General features: G+C 42.1%; 2 protein-coding genes across 5 annotated transcripts; both read right to left on the bottom strand.

The window, feature by feature from the left end:
- Window positions 1-294: 294 nt before the first annotated feature.
- On the bottom strand, window positions 295-10,320 carry LOC146520582 (bMERB domain-containing protein 1). 3 transcript variants are annotated; one of them, XM_085157536.1, is made up of 6 exons: window positions 10,011-10,320; window positions 5,796-5,916; window positions 3,187-3,260; window positions 2,294-2,408; window positions 1,617-1,687; window positions 295-1,489 (listed from the first exon to the last, which is right to left on the bottom strand). In XM_085157536.1, exons 1-6 carry the CDS (start codon window positions 10,318-10,320, stop codon window positions 1,371-1,373), a joined length of 810 nt encoding a protein of 269 aa, XP_085013662.1. In that variant the 3' UTR covers window positions 295-1,370. The 3 variants fall into 3 exon arrangements, with proteins under 3 accessions (XP_085013662.1, XP_085013661.1, XP_085013660.1); XM_085157535.1 differs by having other exon boundaries at window positions 301-1,495; window positions 5,796-5,913; XM_085157534.1 differs by having other exon boundaries at window positions 302-1,495.
- Window positions 9,332-16,650, bottom strand: mfsd6l (major facilitator superfamily domain containing 6-like). 2 transcript variants are annotated; one of them, XM_085157532.1, is made up of 2 exons: window positions 16,510-16,650; window positions 9,332-15,148 (listed from the first exon to the last, which is right to left on the bottom strand). In XM_085157532.1, exon 2 carries the CDS (start codon window positions 15,094-15,096, stop codon window positions 13,324-13,326), a length of 1,773 nt encoding a protein of 590 aa, XP_085013658.1. In that variant the 5' UTR covers window positions 15,097-15,148; window positions 16,510-16,650; the 3' UTR covers window positions 9,332-13,323. The 2 variants fall into 2 exon arrangements, with proteins under 2 accessions (XP_085013658.1, XP_085013659.1); XM_085157533.1 differs by having other exon boundaries at window positions 9,332-15,126; window positions 16,504-16,649.
- Window positions 16,651-17,183: the final 533 nt, after the last annotated feature.

Below are 17,183 nucleotides of genomic sequence, written 5' to 3'. Positions count from 1 at the left end.
GAAACAGGAATTGAGGCTTTAATTTACAAAAGTGAGAGTTTACAAAATCTTACAATAAATGACTGCAAAAACATTGCATGGATCCATGCTGCTGTGTATTGCTGCTGATCATGCGCATCCCTTTATGACCACAGTGTTCCTATGTTCTGATGACTGCTTCCAGCAGTTAACACATCATGTCCCAAAGGTCAAATCATCTCAAGCTGGTTTCTTAAACATGACAATGAGTTCACTGTAGTCAAATGCTCTGTTGAGATCCGGACATAGATGTCATTCAGGCAGCTTTGAAGGCAAAAGGTGCTCCTAGCAAGCTGTATCTAATAAACAATGCATATCAATCATTCTTTCTATCTATGTAATATGTACTATTTTAATAATTACATGAAACATTATTGTTATTATTAAAAATTGCTCATGATTTTATAGCTGAGTCTGATGTTGCTGATGTGTTGATGATATCTTTTAAAAATGGGAACTTTAGAGCTGACACTGCTGCTACACACAGCTGGAGTAGTCTCTGGATGGAGTCAGCGAAGGAGTCCATGAACTACGTGGACCACATATTAAACGAAGCACAGTGAAATATCAGCGAGCGGTCACTGAACACTTACAGAAGGGAGGAGGCTCCTTTAACCCGTGGATCTAATATTTAAGACAAACACAAAGGAAGAGCACTAAAAATCTTTATTACAACAATCCAAGATGCTACATTAAGAGTTACATGAAACTTACTAAACAGTGGACACAGTTGTTTACTATGAATCAGAGCTCACATGTGAAACTCGTCTTTTAAATGTTCTTTTTAAACAAACACTGCATGACTCCTTATTAAAAAACAAAAGTTATGCCCAGTTACAGTCGTAACAATGTAATTACATTAATCAATCCGCCACAGCAAATGCCAAAGTGAGACTGGTAAGAGTTTGCTCTCAGAGAGATATCTACATTTCCACTTTCTAATATATCTTCAAAGGCTAATGGCACCGTCAGAGCAGCTACAATAACGTCTAAGTACTGTAACCGAGCAGGAATCATTAGCAGATTCATAAGGCGGCAAGCTCTCCTGCTGCAATACACGGTATTTCACAGCAGCACACCAGATAAACTATTTCAGTACATGTCACTCACATTACAGCAGCAAACATATAATCTTTCCTGTAAGGACACAGCTGATACAAGAAAGCACTGAGGAAGCCTGTTTATGTGCACACACGCACACACACACACTAACAAACGTACATTTGAAAATAGTATCAACTGTTGTCACTTTTCGTCTTAACGTCTGGTCACTTGGGATGCGTGACAAAACATTTCTCCCACTGAAAACTCAACGCCCAGATGAGCAGAACCCACTTTCTGTGCTTTGCGAGTCACATGACGGAGCAGGTGAAGCCGCAGCAGTCTTTCAGCAGCGTGAGGCCGGTTTTAGTGAGAAGCGGCGCTGACGTCTGCTGGGATTTAAACGCCACCTTTCGATCTTGCGAAGCACCTGAAGCTTAAAGGAGAGGACATGACAGTACAATCACCACAGTGGGTTCATAATCATTAAGATTTACTGGTTACTTAACTGGCTTTAATAGTTAACTGTTAACTGCCAGCTTTCTGGTTAGACTCACCTTTTGCAGCCAAAGCTTTGGGAAATTTGGACTGTAAGAAGGCTGCCATCTCTCTGTCTTCCTCTCTCTCCCTGTGAAAAAGAATATTTCCTTGTTATTCGCTGTGAATTACAGGGTTTAAAATGTTTATTACATCTTGTTAAACACCACAAGGCCTGCTTGAAATCCCAGGCTGTGGGCATCACAGCATCCTCACAGTTCAGAATATTTTTGCATTTACTTTAACTAACGAGCGGAGGTGACTGTCACGCTCCTGCTATGTTTTTACAGACAGATTTGTCTCCGAAATAACAACCTAGTTATCAGAAGCGACAGCTGATCTGTGAGTGATGGTGGACATGCTATCATTAATTAGGAAAATATACAAAGGGGCTTCGTAGGAGCGGAGCTATATGAAGAATTAAGCAACAAATAACTAATTAAGGCTTTAAAGCTGTATGCTCTTTTGTCAGTGGAAACATCACATGAAGGATCAGATTATTGTCCAGATTCTGTTACACGGCAAAGGTGGTGAACCGAAGTGCTCTGACAGAATCGTCAGACATGATAATCAGTAATAAACTGTAGAATTAAAAGACAAGTCAGGAGATGCTTTTTATTTCTGACTCATCTCTGTAATCCCCCTGAATACCAGAGTGTGGCACTCAGTCAAAGTTCTTTTCATCCATTAGCCTCACCTCAGCCTTTCAAACTCTACGTCGTCCACAAGGAAGTCTCTGGTCTCCACCAGCTTGTTGATCTGCTGCAGCAGCTTCTCTTCTCTCTCCCGGTCCTCTTTGGACTTGTCTTTGTCTGTTCAGTAGTCACGAGACAAGCCTTCTGTTAGAAATTGTAGTCACTGTGCAGTGTACCAACAGACTTTATAAAAAGAGATGGATGTAGCCACTGTGCCAGCATCTGGCAGTTTCATTGAGAAGCCTTTAGCTTTAACTCAAAGCTGCTTCATCCTCTATTTTACTCCCATCGTGTTGTATTCAGTACAATGAGAAACTAATTTGTTATAAATGTTAGTGAGGTGAGTGAGTAGGGTCATTTTCATCTAGACTTCCTTTTGCGACCACAAGAGTCGACCAAGATTATAGATTCTTATGCCCTTCTGCACACAGCGGGGGAAATAAGTACTGCGTCCTTCGCTGAATTTGTAAGTTTGCTCACTTCCAAACAAATGAACAGTTTGGAATTTTTTTATGGTAGTTTTACTACTTTTCTTTTTAGTTGCCAGAGAAACTGTCTTTTCTCTCTGGGTTGCCATCTCAACTTAATGAACAGAGGAATGCGAGTACTCCTTCGACAATAAAGAACTAAAATTCAAGTAGAACACAGAAAAGGCTCCAGAGGCTCATTGTTGCTTGACCTAAAAACGTTTCTTTTAACAAGTATTTTTCTTTAATTGTCAGCAAGCTCGTTCTGAAGATGTGCTTAATTCACTCCAGTCCTCGCTGAACTGTGTTACTGGAGACAGCTCATATCTTTTCAACTATGACAGAGCAAACAAGAACCGCACAGGGCCCGCTCAAAGCACGCTGTCACCAGGTTAAAGTCGAGAGGTGCAGGCTACTTTTTAATTTACCTGGAATTGAGACAAGCTTCTGCAACTCCTGCTTCAGCCTTGTGATTTCTTTGCAGAGCTGGATGTCGTCCATCCTGAGAGAAAAACAGACAAATAAAGAAAATATTTCCTTACCAAACTTTAGATATCTGCAGCAAACAAGCTGATATTCAGGTAAAACAACAGTTAAGCTACACTTGTCTTCACATGGGCTTTAGAAAAAAATATGTTTTATGTGGTAATTCCCACCTTGTGTGACAATTGTATGGGTATATCAAAGAAACAACCACTGGACTCAGCTTTTGGCCACAGATGACAGTGGTTTATTAGCTGAAGTAACACCACCACATTGCCCTCTGTGAATGAATCACACCCAACAGTATCAGATCTCATTTCGTCCTCTGACTCTGATGGCCATTTCCAAACAACAGGGGCTGGTTGCATGGGTATTATCTGTGTATGTGGCGGCGTGTGCGCATACGTGTGGGCTGCTATAAATAACAGTGGTGTTAAAAAGAGGAAAGTGACTGTAATAGATGTGCTCTGAGCTGCTGCTTTAATTAAATAGGTTTCACTTCAGTGTACTTCAGCTGTATATATGCCAGCGTGACTCATAGGCTCACAGCGACGTGTTTATTCAAAATGCTTGAAAGCAGGAGTTTGTATGAACGTCACAGAGAGCCTAAAGGACGAGGATGTGTTTGCTGCCTATAAGAGGACTTCTGTGGTATTTTAATTTTAATTTTTTACATTCAGGGCTCCCCTTTATCTTATTATCTCTTTGCTAATGCTGTTCTCTAATAGTTAGCTAACTATATTAACTGCTTAAAAGGATGTGCTGTTAAACATTAACAACAGAATGGAAAGTCAGCCAAGAAATTAAACTATATGACCTGCTTAGTTGTTGACATTGGGCAAAAGTAAACTTAAGTAAGTTCTTCAAAAGTCTTGAGCAACCCTTCATTTCTTTACATTTTGCTAGATAAATGGAAAAGTATGTGCAGTGATTAAATGAAATGTGTGCAAACTTACATGGAAACACTGTATAGAAGGCAAAAAGAGAGTTTCTACAATTGTGATGAGCTTGAAAGTCAGTATTTGCTACGACCACCGTTATTCTTGAACTCTGTTATGCCTGAACTTTCTTATGCAGATTTCTTGTAGTGTCTTTAAGTAGTGTTCAGGAATAATTCTCTAGACTTCTTGAAGGACATTGAAAGCGTTTCTTTTCATGTTGGCTACCTTTTGTTCTGTTCTTTGTCAAGATTAACCCTTCATTGCTTAAATAATGCTGAGATCCGGGCTCTGGAGAGACCAATCCATGACTACTTTGTGTTGTGTTAAAACTTTTAAGCAGTACTCTACACAGTTCTGTACAATTTTATTTTTAATGTGACAAAGTCTGAAGTTATAACACTATCCACATAGTAGAATAAAAAAGTCATCTATTGGCAGTTAGTATTATAAAAGGTCGGGTAAAAGGCTCTCTACACAGGAAACAGCTAAACCTGTTGTTTAAAGGTCAAAGAAATAAACTATAGTAAATATTCTTTGTGTCATCAATTTCATTTCCATGTAAAATTACATGAACAAATAAATCACATGAACAAGTGATGTCTAAAGTTCGACGTCTTAACTTAGGAAATGGAACCATATGTTGACCACAATATGTATCAGTGGGAATCTGAAATAGGCTTTGTGTCTATAATGGATCTGACAAGTTGGGTTTCACTTCTCCTGGAATAGGATGAGAGCTAACTGCATGTCTGCATGCAGTCAAACGGATGAAACCATGCAGATTTAATGAACAGAGTAAATTAACAGATTTTTCACAGGATTCTTATTAGAACTGTTGTTATTTGCACAATTTTTCCTGCTTCACGTATTTAAGCCAAGACTCCCAGCTACATGTTTAGTAAAAAAAATAAAACCACGGCTTTAATAATTGTGAGTGAAAGTAAAAGAGAGATAGGAACATTGAGACTGTGCATCACTTCTCACCCTCTGGGTATGGCTGAACATGAAAAGAGATGATATTTATGACATATTTCATCAAAAGACAACACAAAACCCAGAACAGCAATGATTATTTTCAGTTTTCAAGTTAAACACATGGCTATATTATGCAGTGCTAGCCTCTCTTTCTTACTCTGCTGCGCCAAAATAATGAGAAAAGACCAGCAGAAACAAAAGCCAGCTTTCAAGATCGAACAAAATAACAAACAAACTGTGGGTGTATATGTGCTGTTCGTCTGCTAAGGCCTGAAATAGCACGCCTGTTTTCCTCACTTCCATCATCCACATGGCTGCTCCAGCCACTGATGGTTGACAGTTGTGGTGCATCATCTCTGACTCCTGAGGGTATCTTAGCAGTATATTGGTGCATTCAGATCCATGAACTTTAAAGTTTTGCAGTGGATGTGGCAGCAGGGGACCAAACAGTAAAACATCACATGAGATAACAGAAGAATATTTCATCCTCTTACAAAAGCTCTCCTCCTCCAACAGACAGAGAACCATAAATCCTAAAAAAAACCAAACTAAACTAATGAGATGTAGTCTGGATTTATGCCTCGAGCATGTTTAAATGTACCTAACATGAAGAGGTGTGGAGAACAGGCAGATCTTACATGTATCTCAGCTCTGACTCTCTCCGCACGAGAATGTCTCGTATTCGTTCGATTCTGAACAGCTCTCCTTCGATATCCTCGACGGTGATTGTGGAGTCGGCCATGGAAATGACATCATCTGCTGAGAGACAGACAAGATCAAAATACAGCTGTTTGGGTCTGATAATGCACTTTGGAGAGTTTACTCATAGTTAGCTCCGAACATGAAGGCATACAGAGGACCTGTTACGCTTCTGTCAGTGCGCCCCAGGGTGGCTGTGGTTACAACGTAGCTTGCCATCACCAGTGTGTGAATGGGTGTATGACTGGATGTGTAAAGCGCTTTGGGGTCCTTAGGGACTAGTAAAGCGCTATACAAATACAGGCCATTTACCATTTTCCTTATTTTTAAACATGTATGTATAGCTGCAAAGTGTGCACTTGTAAACATAGCCAAAGTTTTAAATGATGATCTCAGTGTATGTAATCCGTGAGTGCCCTAAGTGCTCTGTTTTGCCCATTTTTTCACCTTGTGGCTCTGAATGAAGTCACAGGGAGCGGTTATCTATAGTAGACCTGAGAGGTCAAAAGCACAAATATAAAATCACACAAAACACAACAGAAATTGAATAAAACACAATGGAAAAAGAAAAAACACTGAGAAAAAATATCACAAAAATCTTGTTGCTCATGGTCTTTTGTGGAGACCATGAAGCAACAAGCTAACAGCAAACCCCTACAGCAAACATGTATCTACAGTATTAAAACACACACGAGTGGCTTCTTTTTCTCCATCACAATAGAGATGAATCTTCCGCTTTTTTTAAGCATCTCAGTCTCCTTCACTTTCACAGCAGTTCTGTCACGTTATTGTGTTCCCAAAACCATCTCTGAATGCTATAAGTCAAGAAGGAAGTCACCTAGGATTTTCAAATATTTACCAAAGGTGCATCTACTAAGAGGCTGAGGTGTAGCACTGATGGTCATCAGTATTTTTCTATTTGCTGCAGTGTGTTTGACCACTCAGGGTCACCGTAGATACCCCTGATATGGTCATGTCCGGCGCACACCACAGAAGCCCCACCCACCTACTATTCAAATCTTATATTTAAGGGGCAGCCAATCAGATGAAACTAGCTTAAAGAAGAGGAGAAAGAGCTAGCACAGTTTGTTTAAGATGGTGGATAAACAGAGGGGCTACAGCCTCCAGACATGTTAAGATAAATAAGCATTATTTTGAACTGTGACTTGTGCAAAGCTACTCTGGTAGAGTACATGAAAAAAAAAAAAATCTGAACAAGCATGATATGTCCCTTTTAAGTATCTTTTGTTAACTGAATTACCCTGGAAATCCGAGCAAAGCATAGAGTGTGATGAGCAGTCTTCATAAGAACAGCTGATTACTATTACCAGCGTATGGTTTGCATGTGTAACTTTAATCTATGTATACTTCTAATATTTAAATGTAGCAGCAGGACAGGTGTACAACTGCATTTTTTCAAGAGATCCAGGTGCAGAACTTTGGTATTGTGGGTGCTGATTCATGCATCACAGGCTAATTATGCAAGCTGTTGCTGTCTGTGCACATTGAAAGCAAAGTCAGGATTGTTGGCTTGTCGAATACTTCCAGTTTTTATTTTAACTTTGTTGCAACAATGGATTTTAACATGTGAGCCATGTGTGGCAAATTTCTCCAGGAAAATCAAAATCAAGATAGTCAAACAAGCAATTAAAACCACCTTGGGTCTAAAACAGCTTCCCGCTACGATGTGATCAGAGCTTTGTGGATACTTCCCCCAAGTAACTCTCTGCACATCCCTGAATAACTGCATTCCCCACCCTGCTCCCGCAGCCTCCTACTCCTCACCAGGAGCAATGAGTCATCCAGCAGAGCTTGCATTGGCTTTTAATTACCCGACCTTGTGTGAAAAGATACTACAATCACACTGACTCACCGGGGAACAGTGAGCCAACACAAACCCTTAAACTCCCCACATGGCAATCCCGCCGCTCTTCATCTACATATTAATTATCAGCAGGTGTTTTAGTGTTGAAGCAATCTGCATGCGTTCCTTTTCTTGTCATTTTTTTTTGGGCTCCGAGCTTTCTGTCAGAAACTGTTTGAAGTTTTTTATTTCACCCTGTCACTTTAAATTATTCACTTTATACAGAAGCTTCATGTCAACACGCAAACTGTATCGTTTACTCGTCTCAAGCACCCAATCCAAAAATGTTTGATGTCGTTTTCTTTCAGATTTTTTCTGCTGCTTTTTTTTCCTCTTTTGAATGTTGCTGTAGGTCCATAAGTGTGTGACAAAACTGAAGGCGCAAAGACCCACAAGCAAGCAGCAGCTGAAGGTGACTGCAGCAAAGGCCAAGCAGAGCAACACAAGGCAGGAAACACAGCACAGAAGCAAGAGTTCTAAATTTTATCCCACTATTAAAAATATCCATCCATCCATCTTCTTCCGCTTATCCGGGGCCGGGTCGCGGGGGCAGCAGCCCAAGCAGAGAAGCCCAGACCTCCCTCTCCCCAGCCACCTCCCCCAGCTTGTCCGGGGGAACACCAAGGCGTTCCCAGGCCAGCCGAGAGATATAATCTCTCCAGCGTGTCCTGGGTCTGCCCCGGGGCCTCCTCCCGGTGGGACATGCTTGGAAAACCTCACCCAGGAGGCATCCCTGTCAGATGCCCGAACCACCTCAACTGGCTCCTTTCGATGTGAAGGAGCAGCTGCTCTACTCTGAGCCCTTCCCAGATGGCTGAACTTCTCACCCTATCTCTAAGGGAGAGGCCAGCCACCCTTCGGAGGAAGCTCATTTCCGCCGCTTGTATTCGCAATCTCATTCTTTGGGTCTCTACCCACAGCTCGTCACCATGGGTAGATCGACCGGTAAATTGAGAGCTTTGCTTTTACACTCAGCTCTCTCTTCACCACAACAGATCGGTACAATCTGCACCAACCCGTCTGTCGATCTCCCGCTCCCTTCTCCCATCACTCGTAAACAAGACCCCCAGATACTTAAACTCCTCCACTTGGGGCAGGAAGTCGTCCCTGACCCGGAGTGGGCATTCCACCCTTTTCCAGCTGAGGACCATTAAAAACATTAATTACTAATTACGGTTGAGTCTCCGAATGCAGAGAACAAGGCATAAAAATGTTATTCCTAAAACAATTAATGAAAAACTTTGTTGGTCACAATCAGAATACTTTAATAATCCATAAGAAATGATTTGGGTTATAGTTGCTCTAAGACAGTAACAGACTAATTAAATAATACGATATATTACAAAAATTACAAATTTAAGAAACAGAACTAATATATACAAATCGCTCAATTATAAATATTAAGAATATTACAGGGTGAAATATATATGACTGACACTTAACTCTAACCTCTGTCAGGTCTCTTAACTATAAGCTGAAATTCCACACTTCAATCACAGCTTTTACTTTTTGATTTAAGATTAATTATGATAAAAGTATAGCAAAAAGTGTCATTGTCCAAGTACTTATACCCTAACAGTATACAGATGTTCCCATAAATATATATATATATTTTACAAATTCAGTAAAATGTTATTTTAAGTAAAATGTTCTAATTTTGGTCGGCATATAAACTATAGCTGTTGGGACTAATCACTGAGGAGACCTTGTTTGGGCTGCAGAGTAATTAAAGCTGAATGCACCACTTTCTTCTTCTTGTGTCACAGAAATGTGAATATGTGGAGATTATCTTCCACTGCGTTTCATTTTTTTAAGAGAAAAAAATCTATATGTCAGTTAAAGAGATTGTTTATATCACAGAGGATCAATGACAGTTTTTGCTCCCATTTAAAAAAAAAAAATACTAAATTAAAGGATTACTTTCAGGCACATTGCTGCAGACCAAGCTGCTCATTTTGCTTTTATTGCCATTTGTGTATTTATATTTTAAAATTTGAGTATATTAGGGAATGAAAAACAATTGCAATAAAAAAGGTTGACATCATTTAATTAATTGTCCATACGAGATGGGATTAATGTTGATAACTGATCTATTCTAGTAAACTTCTTACACATAGCCCGCCCCCAGCCCGAGGGAGCCCTGGCTACGGCCCTGCTGACATACAACTTTAACATGATGCTCACGGTGGTGATCTTCAAGGATCTAAAAGTCTGCTTCCTTCCTAGATCACTTCTCGCAGCAACAGCACACGCACACAGGCAAACTCAAACACGATGCTCAGAAAGTCACCTGCTTTCTCCGCCGCTTCATCCACCAGCGTGTCTTCCAGAGCGCCGCACACTTGAGAGGATTTTCTCTCTTTTTCCATTTTTCTTAAAAAGAAAAAAAAGACACTTCTTATTTGTCTGCAGAGGAAATTCAAATTAGATTCTCGCACAAGCTTAAAATGAATATTAAAAGGTGTCCCCCAGGTCCATGCAGCATTGCCCAAACGTGTGAGGAAACACAAAGAGAGGACAGCTGCAAGCTGATGCTGAGTCCATCCAGTCCTACAGCCGTGGATCTCTGAGCATGGAAAAAGAAAGCTGTTGCACCTCATGCGAGCTCTGAGGCTCCACCTACTGACTGGCAGGAGCAAAGCAATGAGTGCAAAGTGGAAGAATGTGGAAAATTATATTTAAATCCATCAAGAGAGAAAAAAAATGCTCCAAACTAAATTTGTTCTTTCACTCAGAGTCGCATTAAGATCTTAAAGGATGTCAGATTATAAGGAGCCTAAAGCCATGCCAGGTGATATTTATAGACAGCAGTGCTTGTCACGAATGTACTCTTTCCCAAAGATGGGGAATGAAATCTCTTTATAAGCAAGTTCTGCTTTTTTAAATCCAAAACTGAACCGACTTCCCTTCACTTCACCTTCAGAGGAGCACAAAAGTCTGAATCAGAATTCATGGAGATCAATGAACTGAGACATTTTAGTCAAACTTTCAAATCCTTCCCTCAAAAAGTTCAGGTATATATCTCATGGTTCCACTCTCAGAGAACCATCAACCAGAACCAGAACTACCGTCAACGGCAGTCTATCTCAGCGTGAATTACTATGTTGGTCATAAAAAAATCTCTACGCAACATAAGACAACAAAGGTTAAACAGACGTCTTCAGTTTTAATGGTTTCCTCCACTGTAACCACAACAGTAGCACTCTCCACAGGAGAATCCAGCTGTCTATCATCATGAATTTTTCATCTAGCCTGACTGAGTTCAGCTCTCGACAAAGTGGAGAGAACTCGATTTCACGCAGGCGGGCCCTCGAGGCAGCAGGCCAGATGTTCGGGGAGTGCAGCATGCGTCTGCCCGCACGCTAGAGCTGCCACCGTGCCATAGATAGCCATGTCCCACAGCCAGGAAGCCAGCCAGACACTTCACACATTTGTTGCCACAAGCCCAGAAGCACATGAAGGAAAATGACTGCCATTCATGTTATATGACGAGGCAAGAAGATCTGTAAGCCCGACAGAGTGAACACTGTTTCTAAAACTGGCTCAAAATGTGTCGCACATTCAAGTTTTTACTATCTACTTTGGCTTTCAGGTCATACAACGTAAGTAGCAATATAATTATTCATATAACACAAACACATAACAATCATTTCTTTTATATACAATTAAAAAATATATTATATGCAAATATAATAATCTTGTGGAGCCCTTAGATCAATGCTTCTTCACTGCATAGAAATTAAATGTTTAGCACTTTTAAGTGAAGACAAAACCGGAGGTAAAATATCAGATTTCACAGTTTTCATTTGGAGACAAAAAGTTTTGGGATTTTTTTCCACTTACAGCAGAGGTGTCGAACTCCAGGCCTCGAGGGCCGGTGTCCTGCAGGTTTTAGATCTCACCCTGGGTCAACACACCTGAATCAAATGATTAGTTCATTACCAGGCTTCTGGAGAACTTCAAGACATGTTGAGGAGGTATTTTAGCCATTTAAATCAGCTGTGTTGGATCAAGGACACATCTAAAACCTGCAGGACACCGGCCCTCGAGGCCTGGCGTTCGACACCTGTGACTTACAGCATTCCCACAGACTGTATACAAAAGATGGACTTAACCAGCGTTACTCCACTGACTGGTTTTTAAAGCTTTTAGTTCAGCAGTTTGGCCATAGCCATCTTGAGCAAGGTTGAATCTGACTGAGGACTCTATGAAGTTACACTTGTACTTGTGAAGCCATGTCCTATAGCAGGGGTGGGCAACTCCAGGCCTCGAGGGCCAGTGTCCTGCAGGTTTTAGATCTCACCCTGGGTCAACACACCTGAATGAAATGATTAGTTCATTACCAGGTGGCTGGAGAACTTCAAGACATGTAGAGGAGGTAATTTAGCCATTTGAATCAGCTGTGTTGGATCAAGGACACATCTAAAACCTGCAGGACACCGGCCCTCGAGGCCTGGAGTTGCCCACCCCGTCTTATAGTATACTCTCATTTATTGTCTATTAAACTATAAACTGGACCAAAATTTACAAAATAAGAACACTTGATGCTCGGAGACCATAAACTCATTGGAAAAGCATTTATGATAAATTGGATCAGAAATAGGTTCTCTTTCATATAGACTTCTATATAATTGGAGTCCTTTCTCCAAACGTAGCATTTGCCCCCTGCTGGTCAGTGCAAGAAATGCAGATTTATGGTTTCACAGGCTAAATCCATATTTTATAGAGAGAGAACCTCTGACATGAGCAGAAATATAAATTAGACAAATAAAATTTTAAACAGGTGTCTTCTGACTGTCGTCACAGCTCAGGGCTGTACAACTCAAGTCATTTTTGCACAAGACATTCTGAATGTCAAGTTACCCCAGTTCAATACACATAAACAAAGATTTTCATCTCGCATAATCTATATCCTCAGTTCAGAGTTCAGAGTCCAGAGGGAGACACAAAGCTGATAAGTGAGAGCAGTCAGCGGCGACTCCTCCAGCTGATTAACAGCAGGTTCGGGTGTGGTGGTGCAACAGTTTGGCCTCACCTTTTGCACACGTCTTGTGTTTATGCTTGAGAGAAGCTTCCATGCTTCCATTAACACAATACCTCAGGCTGTTTAAGCTGCCCGGTGGCACTGAGTAATTGATTTGCTCGCCTGTAATCCTGCTGCCTTGTTTGCTTTAGAAAACAATAACCGCTTATGCAAATGTACATTAGTAAAAGCTCAGGAGGCCCAGAGATGAATCCCAAAATCCATCCGTACAGCTGACACTCGCAGACTGATAAAAGAAAAGAAAAGAAAAAATGGAGGGACAGACTGGATGACGTAACATTTAATTCTGATGGAAAAGTAATGAGAAGGAAAAGTCAACACTTTTGATTGTAATGAATCCTGTCAGGGTGGGAAATTAATCATCCCCATCTGGACTGTGCAACTTGGTGATGAAGAGTGACGTATCTTTAAGCGAGGCTGCGGAGCTCGAAGGGAACGATGACTCCCATTTCCATATTAATAGCGAAATCTGATTCATTTATTATGTGACAGTGAATTCATTCTTCTTATTCACAGAATTGCTTTATGCTCCTTTTAGTATTTTCACCATCTGGAGGTTTTAGTGGTTTACCCTCCTTGCACTGTTGTTGTTGCTTTTGTCATTTTCCATTGCTTTATCAAGCCAGTCTCTCTCCTGTTCTGACTCGGAGTCACTGGCCTCGCTTGCGTCCGCTGCCAGCAGGCGGGAATAGTTAATCCTGCGGTGGTGGGGGGCTTTCCACTGGAGCAGGGGCAGGCACACACACCACACCATCAAAACCATCGCCAGTCCTCTGAACATCCATGTGAGCCCGATGCTTTGGGCCACAAACCCTCCGGCCAAACTCCCCAGTGCACTACCCAGATGAATAGAGAGGGACTTGTAGACCCTCCTGACGCTCCTCTCAGCCCCTGGTGTGGCGATGTCCTCACACTGGAGCTTCACGGCCCACCAGAGAGCTCCGCTGCTGAAACAACTCAGCACCTGAGCAGGCAGTGCAGCCCACGCTCCCCAGAGGAAGGAGTAGTAGAAGCACTGCAGGCCGAGACTCGCGGCTCCAACTGCGAGCATCCTCCTAGGGCCGAGCAGCCTGGAGACTCGGCCAGCCATCAGAGGGAAGGTGGCCTGCGAGAGCAGAGCGAGGGCAAGAGATAGTCCCATGTGCAGCTCACTGCTTCCGCGATCCTGCATCTGCCACAGCAGGAAGTTGTCAATGGCAGAGTTCGCCACCCCGACCAGCAGGGTGGTGAAGACGCAGAGCACAGCCTGTGGGGAGCCGCGCACCAGTTGCAGGGCTTTCAGGAGCCCGCTGGTCCTGTTTCGCTTCTTGTTCAGGTAGAGAGGGAGGGACATGGCCAGGGGCAGGACCAGAAATGCCAGGCCGGCATAGCAGTAGAAATGCACCACACTCCTTGAGGTTTGAGCAGCTATGAGGCATGTCAGTCGGCTCACCAGCAGGCCGGTTACCCCAACCCCGCATGCTGCTCCGAGTACACCCCACACCCTGGTGCTGCTGTAGCGGTCCGAGGCATCCGCGAAATCTAAATATTCGTAGAGGCCGTCGTCTACATTCCACTCCAGGGGTGCGGATGCCGCCTCCCACACACACATGATGATGAGTATCAAGAAGAAGAGCTGATGCTGAGTGTCCATCACCTTTAGGCTGCCCAGGAAGCCCAAAGAACTCTCATCCTTTATCTCCCCCGTTTGCTGCTCTGATTTCAGCTCAGACCTCTTGTTTCTGATCAGAGTTGCCAAAGAGCTGTTGGAACTTTCAAGCACCTTTGATTCATTCTTTTGTGGCGCATAAAGAAGAGGAGATTCAGTGGTATGACTGTGATTGTGATGGTGATGATGATGAGGTGAAGTTTCATTTGTAATAACAGGAGCTTTCCTATCAGCATCAGGAAGAGGAGTGACAAGAGACTGGGAAACATGAGGTTTTGGGTGGGATGTTACAGATCCAGTGATGTTCACTGACAGTACATCAGATGGATTTTGGGGCGGGCCGACGTGCGGATCCGAGGCGTTGCAAGTCCATGCATGCATATCCGTGTGCGGGATGAGCAGGAGGAGCAGAGCGGCTGCTGCCGAAAACACGACAGAGCCGCAGATCACTGCTCGTCTCTTGTTGTAGTGTTTGGAGAGCAGGCTCGCCGCGGGGCTCCACACCAGCGTAATAAAGTGCTTGGTACCCATGACGATGCCCGTCATGGCAGGAGTCAGGCCAAGCTGTCTGAAGTACAGGGTGAGGAAGGGCAGCAAGCATGCTCTAGCGCAGGAGCACAGGAAGTTAAAGGTGCCAGCCATAGCGAGGGCTCGCTTTATGTCAATCTGCTTGATCCTCTTCATGTTTGAGCAGCTTAGAGTCCGTCCTGCTAGCTGTCACATGGAGCGATTCAAACTGAGAGAGACAGAGAGAAAATATAAAAATGTTAGTGCAGACATTTCAGTCTTTTGATACTAATACATTCTGAAAAGGCATCAGAGTTTGAAGGGTTAGGGTTAGTATTCATGTTTAGACTGCAGTTATTTTCCTGAATCTGCTGTAAAATCTGTAATATCTCCCTGAGATATGGGTTTATATCTTGCCTGATACAGGTCAGCGTGAACGCCGCACACAAGAATATGTTTCGGATCGTTACCTCCGCCAAGTCTTAAAACTTAGAACCTATAAATCTAATGAGTGTATTGTGAACATACAGAAAGTCTTGTACAAAGATTTGACCTCTGACCTCTCCTTAAAGAAAGGCAAAATTATCTAAAGGTCAAAGTGGTAATAATGCTATATAAAGCTATTTAAAACTATGTTTCTTCCTGCCATTGTTTATACTGACAGTATATAGATATATAGGGATTCTAAATATTACGTTCCTTTGACCTCTGACCTTTTCCAAGGACAAATAAAGTCAAACTTTCATAAAATGTCTTTTATCTTCAGAAGTGTGCTTTAGATTCTGCTGACTTTGTTTGTATTGGCAAAAATGAGGAAATGATACTGGTGTATGAGGACTCTAAATAGCACATTACAGTTTGCATCAAAATATCAGTCGCATTTGACCTCTGACCTCAGTTTTACATTTTCAGATCTGCTTTTTTTCCCCCAAGTTGACCCTAGAATGTGTTAAATATTTAAAGAAAGGATTGTCAAGATGCCAAACTAGATAGAAATACACTTTAGTTTAATATTATATAATAAGCTCAAGTTATTCATGTCCAGTCATTTAGAAATGATTCCATTACTTGCTCACGGATAACGCCTGTGCAGTCAAAGTAAACACCTGTCATGCTATCCTTGTATAGCATTTAAGAAATATTAAATGCGGACATTAATTTTAGTTGTGTTTTGTCATTATGTTGGCCATATATAGTTGTTTAAATAAATAAATTGAAGACTCCAGGCGATTTATTTCTGTTTTCAGGTAATGAAATGATTCCTCGTGCTGTTCCTAATGCGATAGAGGCCCTTAATAAATGAGTTGAGGGCTGGCCCTCGTTTATTTCGCTGTAGCTCCAACAATAATAAAGTATCTGTTTTTATAGGAACTTATCCAAACTCACATGCGAAGCAGACAGACTCAAATGATCACCCTACAGCGACTTCATTGTCTTTGACGAAATAAGATGACACGAAAAAAACGAGGAAATGACAGACTGTCAGGAAACCACCCGTCAGGCTGGACGCACCTGTACCTGCAAGATGTGGAGGACTAGTCCACGTCACGCCAACTTTAGAAAGGAAGAAAAACAAAGTTTAACATTTACCTTTTAAATTCCGCCCACGTTCCTTATCCTCTTCTGTCGATCATTTCCCACCCGCGACTCCGACAGCGCACTCCCGGGTTTGGACCTTTGTTGCTCTGAGCTCAGGACACCTGTAGCAGTCGGGTACGCGCTCAGCAGCAGCAGCAGTGCGAGTTCACACCTGTAGGTGCAGATTCCCACGACTATAGCTCCTCCTGTTGGTGTGGATGCCCGTGTGCACTACAGAGAGCATCATCGCAGCTCGATTAGGCGATAGGCGCAGTTCATCAGAGAGCGATCAGAGAGCTCCAACTCCTCTGTTTTGATGTCTAATTACACGTTATTAAAGCAGGTCATCTGGTTTGAATTTTATATTTGTCTCCTCAGTGCAAAGATAAAAATCTTCAGTAAGAACCACTTCAGTTAGTGTGATTAGTGCTGACTTTAAAATGACCCCCTTTTTGGGGGGATTTGAATCTCCGGACTTATTTTCTTTTGAGCAATGAAACTTGTGTGTTTGTTTACCTGGATCATGGCTCGAGTCACAGAAAGCATCATACAGCAGTTTGACACAAAGCAGAAAATACCAAACTCCAGTACATGCTGTTTATTTACACCTCTGCTCTCTAACAGGTGTCACATGGGGTGATTCAACTTGATTCAACCCTAAAAATTCACATACATCAAGAGGTTCA

The sequence above is a fragment of the Neolamprologus multifasciatus genome, chromosome 4 (genome assembly GCF_963576455.1).
Source record: "Neolamprologus multifasciatus chromosome 4, fNeoMul1.2, whole genome shotgun sequence".
NCBI classification, from domain to species: Eukaryota; Metazoa; Chordata; class Actinopteri; order Cichliformes; family Cichlidae; genus Neolamprologus; species Neolamprologus multifasciatus.
The sequence above is the reverse complement of the archived record's forward strand: the minus strand, read 5'-3'. Positions and strand labels throughout refer to the sequence as shown.

Bases quoted from the DNA above. Each gene is read 5' to 3' on its own strand.
- LOC146520582 (XM_085157534.1), bottom strand. From the start codon at position 10,320: ATGAGGTGCAACAGCTTTCTTTTTCCATGCTCAGAGATCCACGGCTGT. The intron at 3,261-5,795 runs GTAAGATCTGCC...TTTTTCTCTCAG, and splicing joins GAGTCAGAGCTGAGATACAT to GATGGACGACATCCAGCTCT. The intron at 1,688-2,293 runs GTGAGGCTAATG...TCTTTTTCACAG, and splicing joins GTAGAGTTTGAAAGGCTGAG to GGAGAGAGAGGAAGACAGAG.
- mfsd6l (XM_085157532.1), bottom strand. From the start codon at position 15,096: ATGAAGAGGATCAAGCAGATTGACATAAAGCGAGCCCTCGCTATGGCT.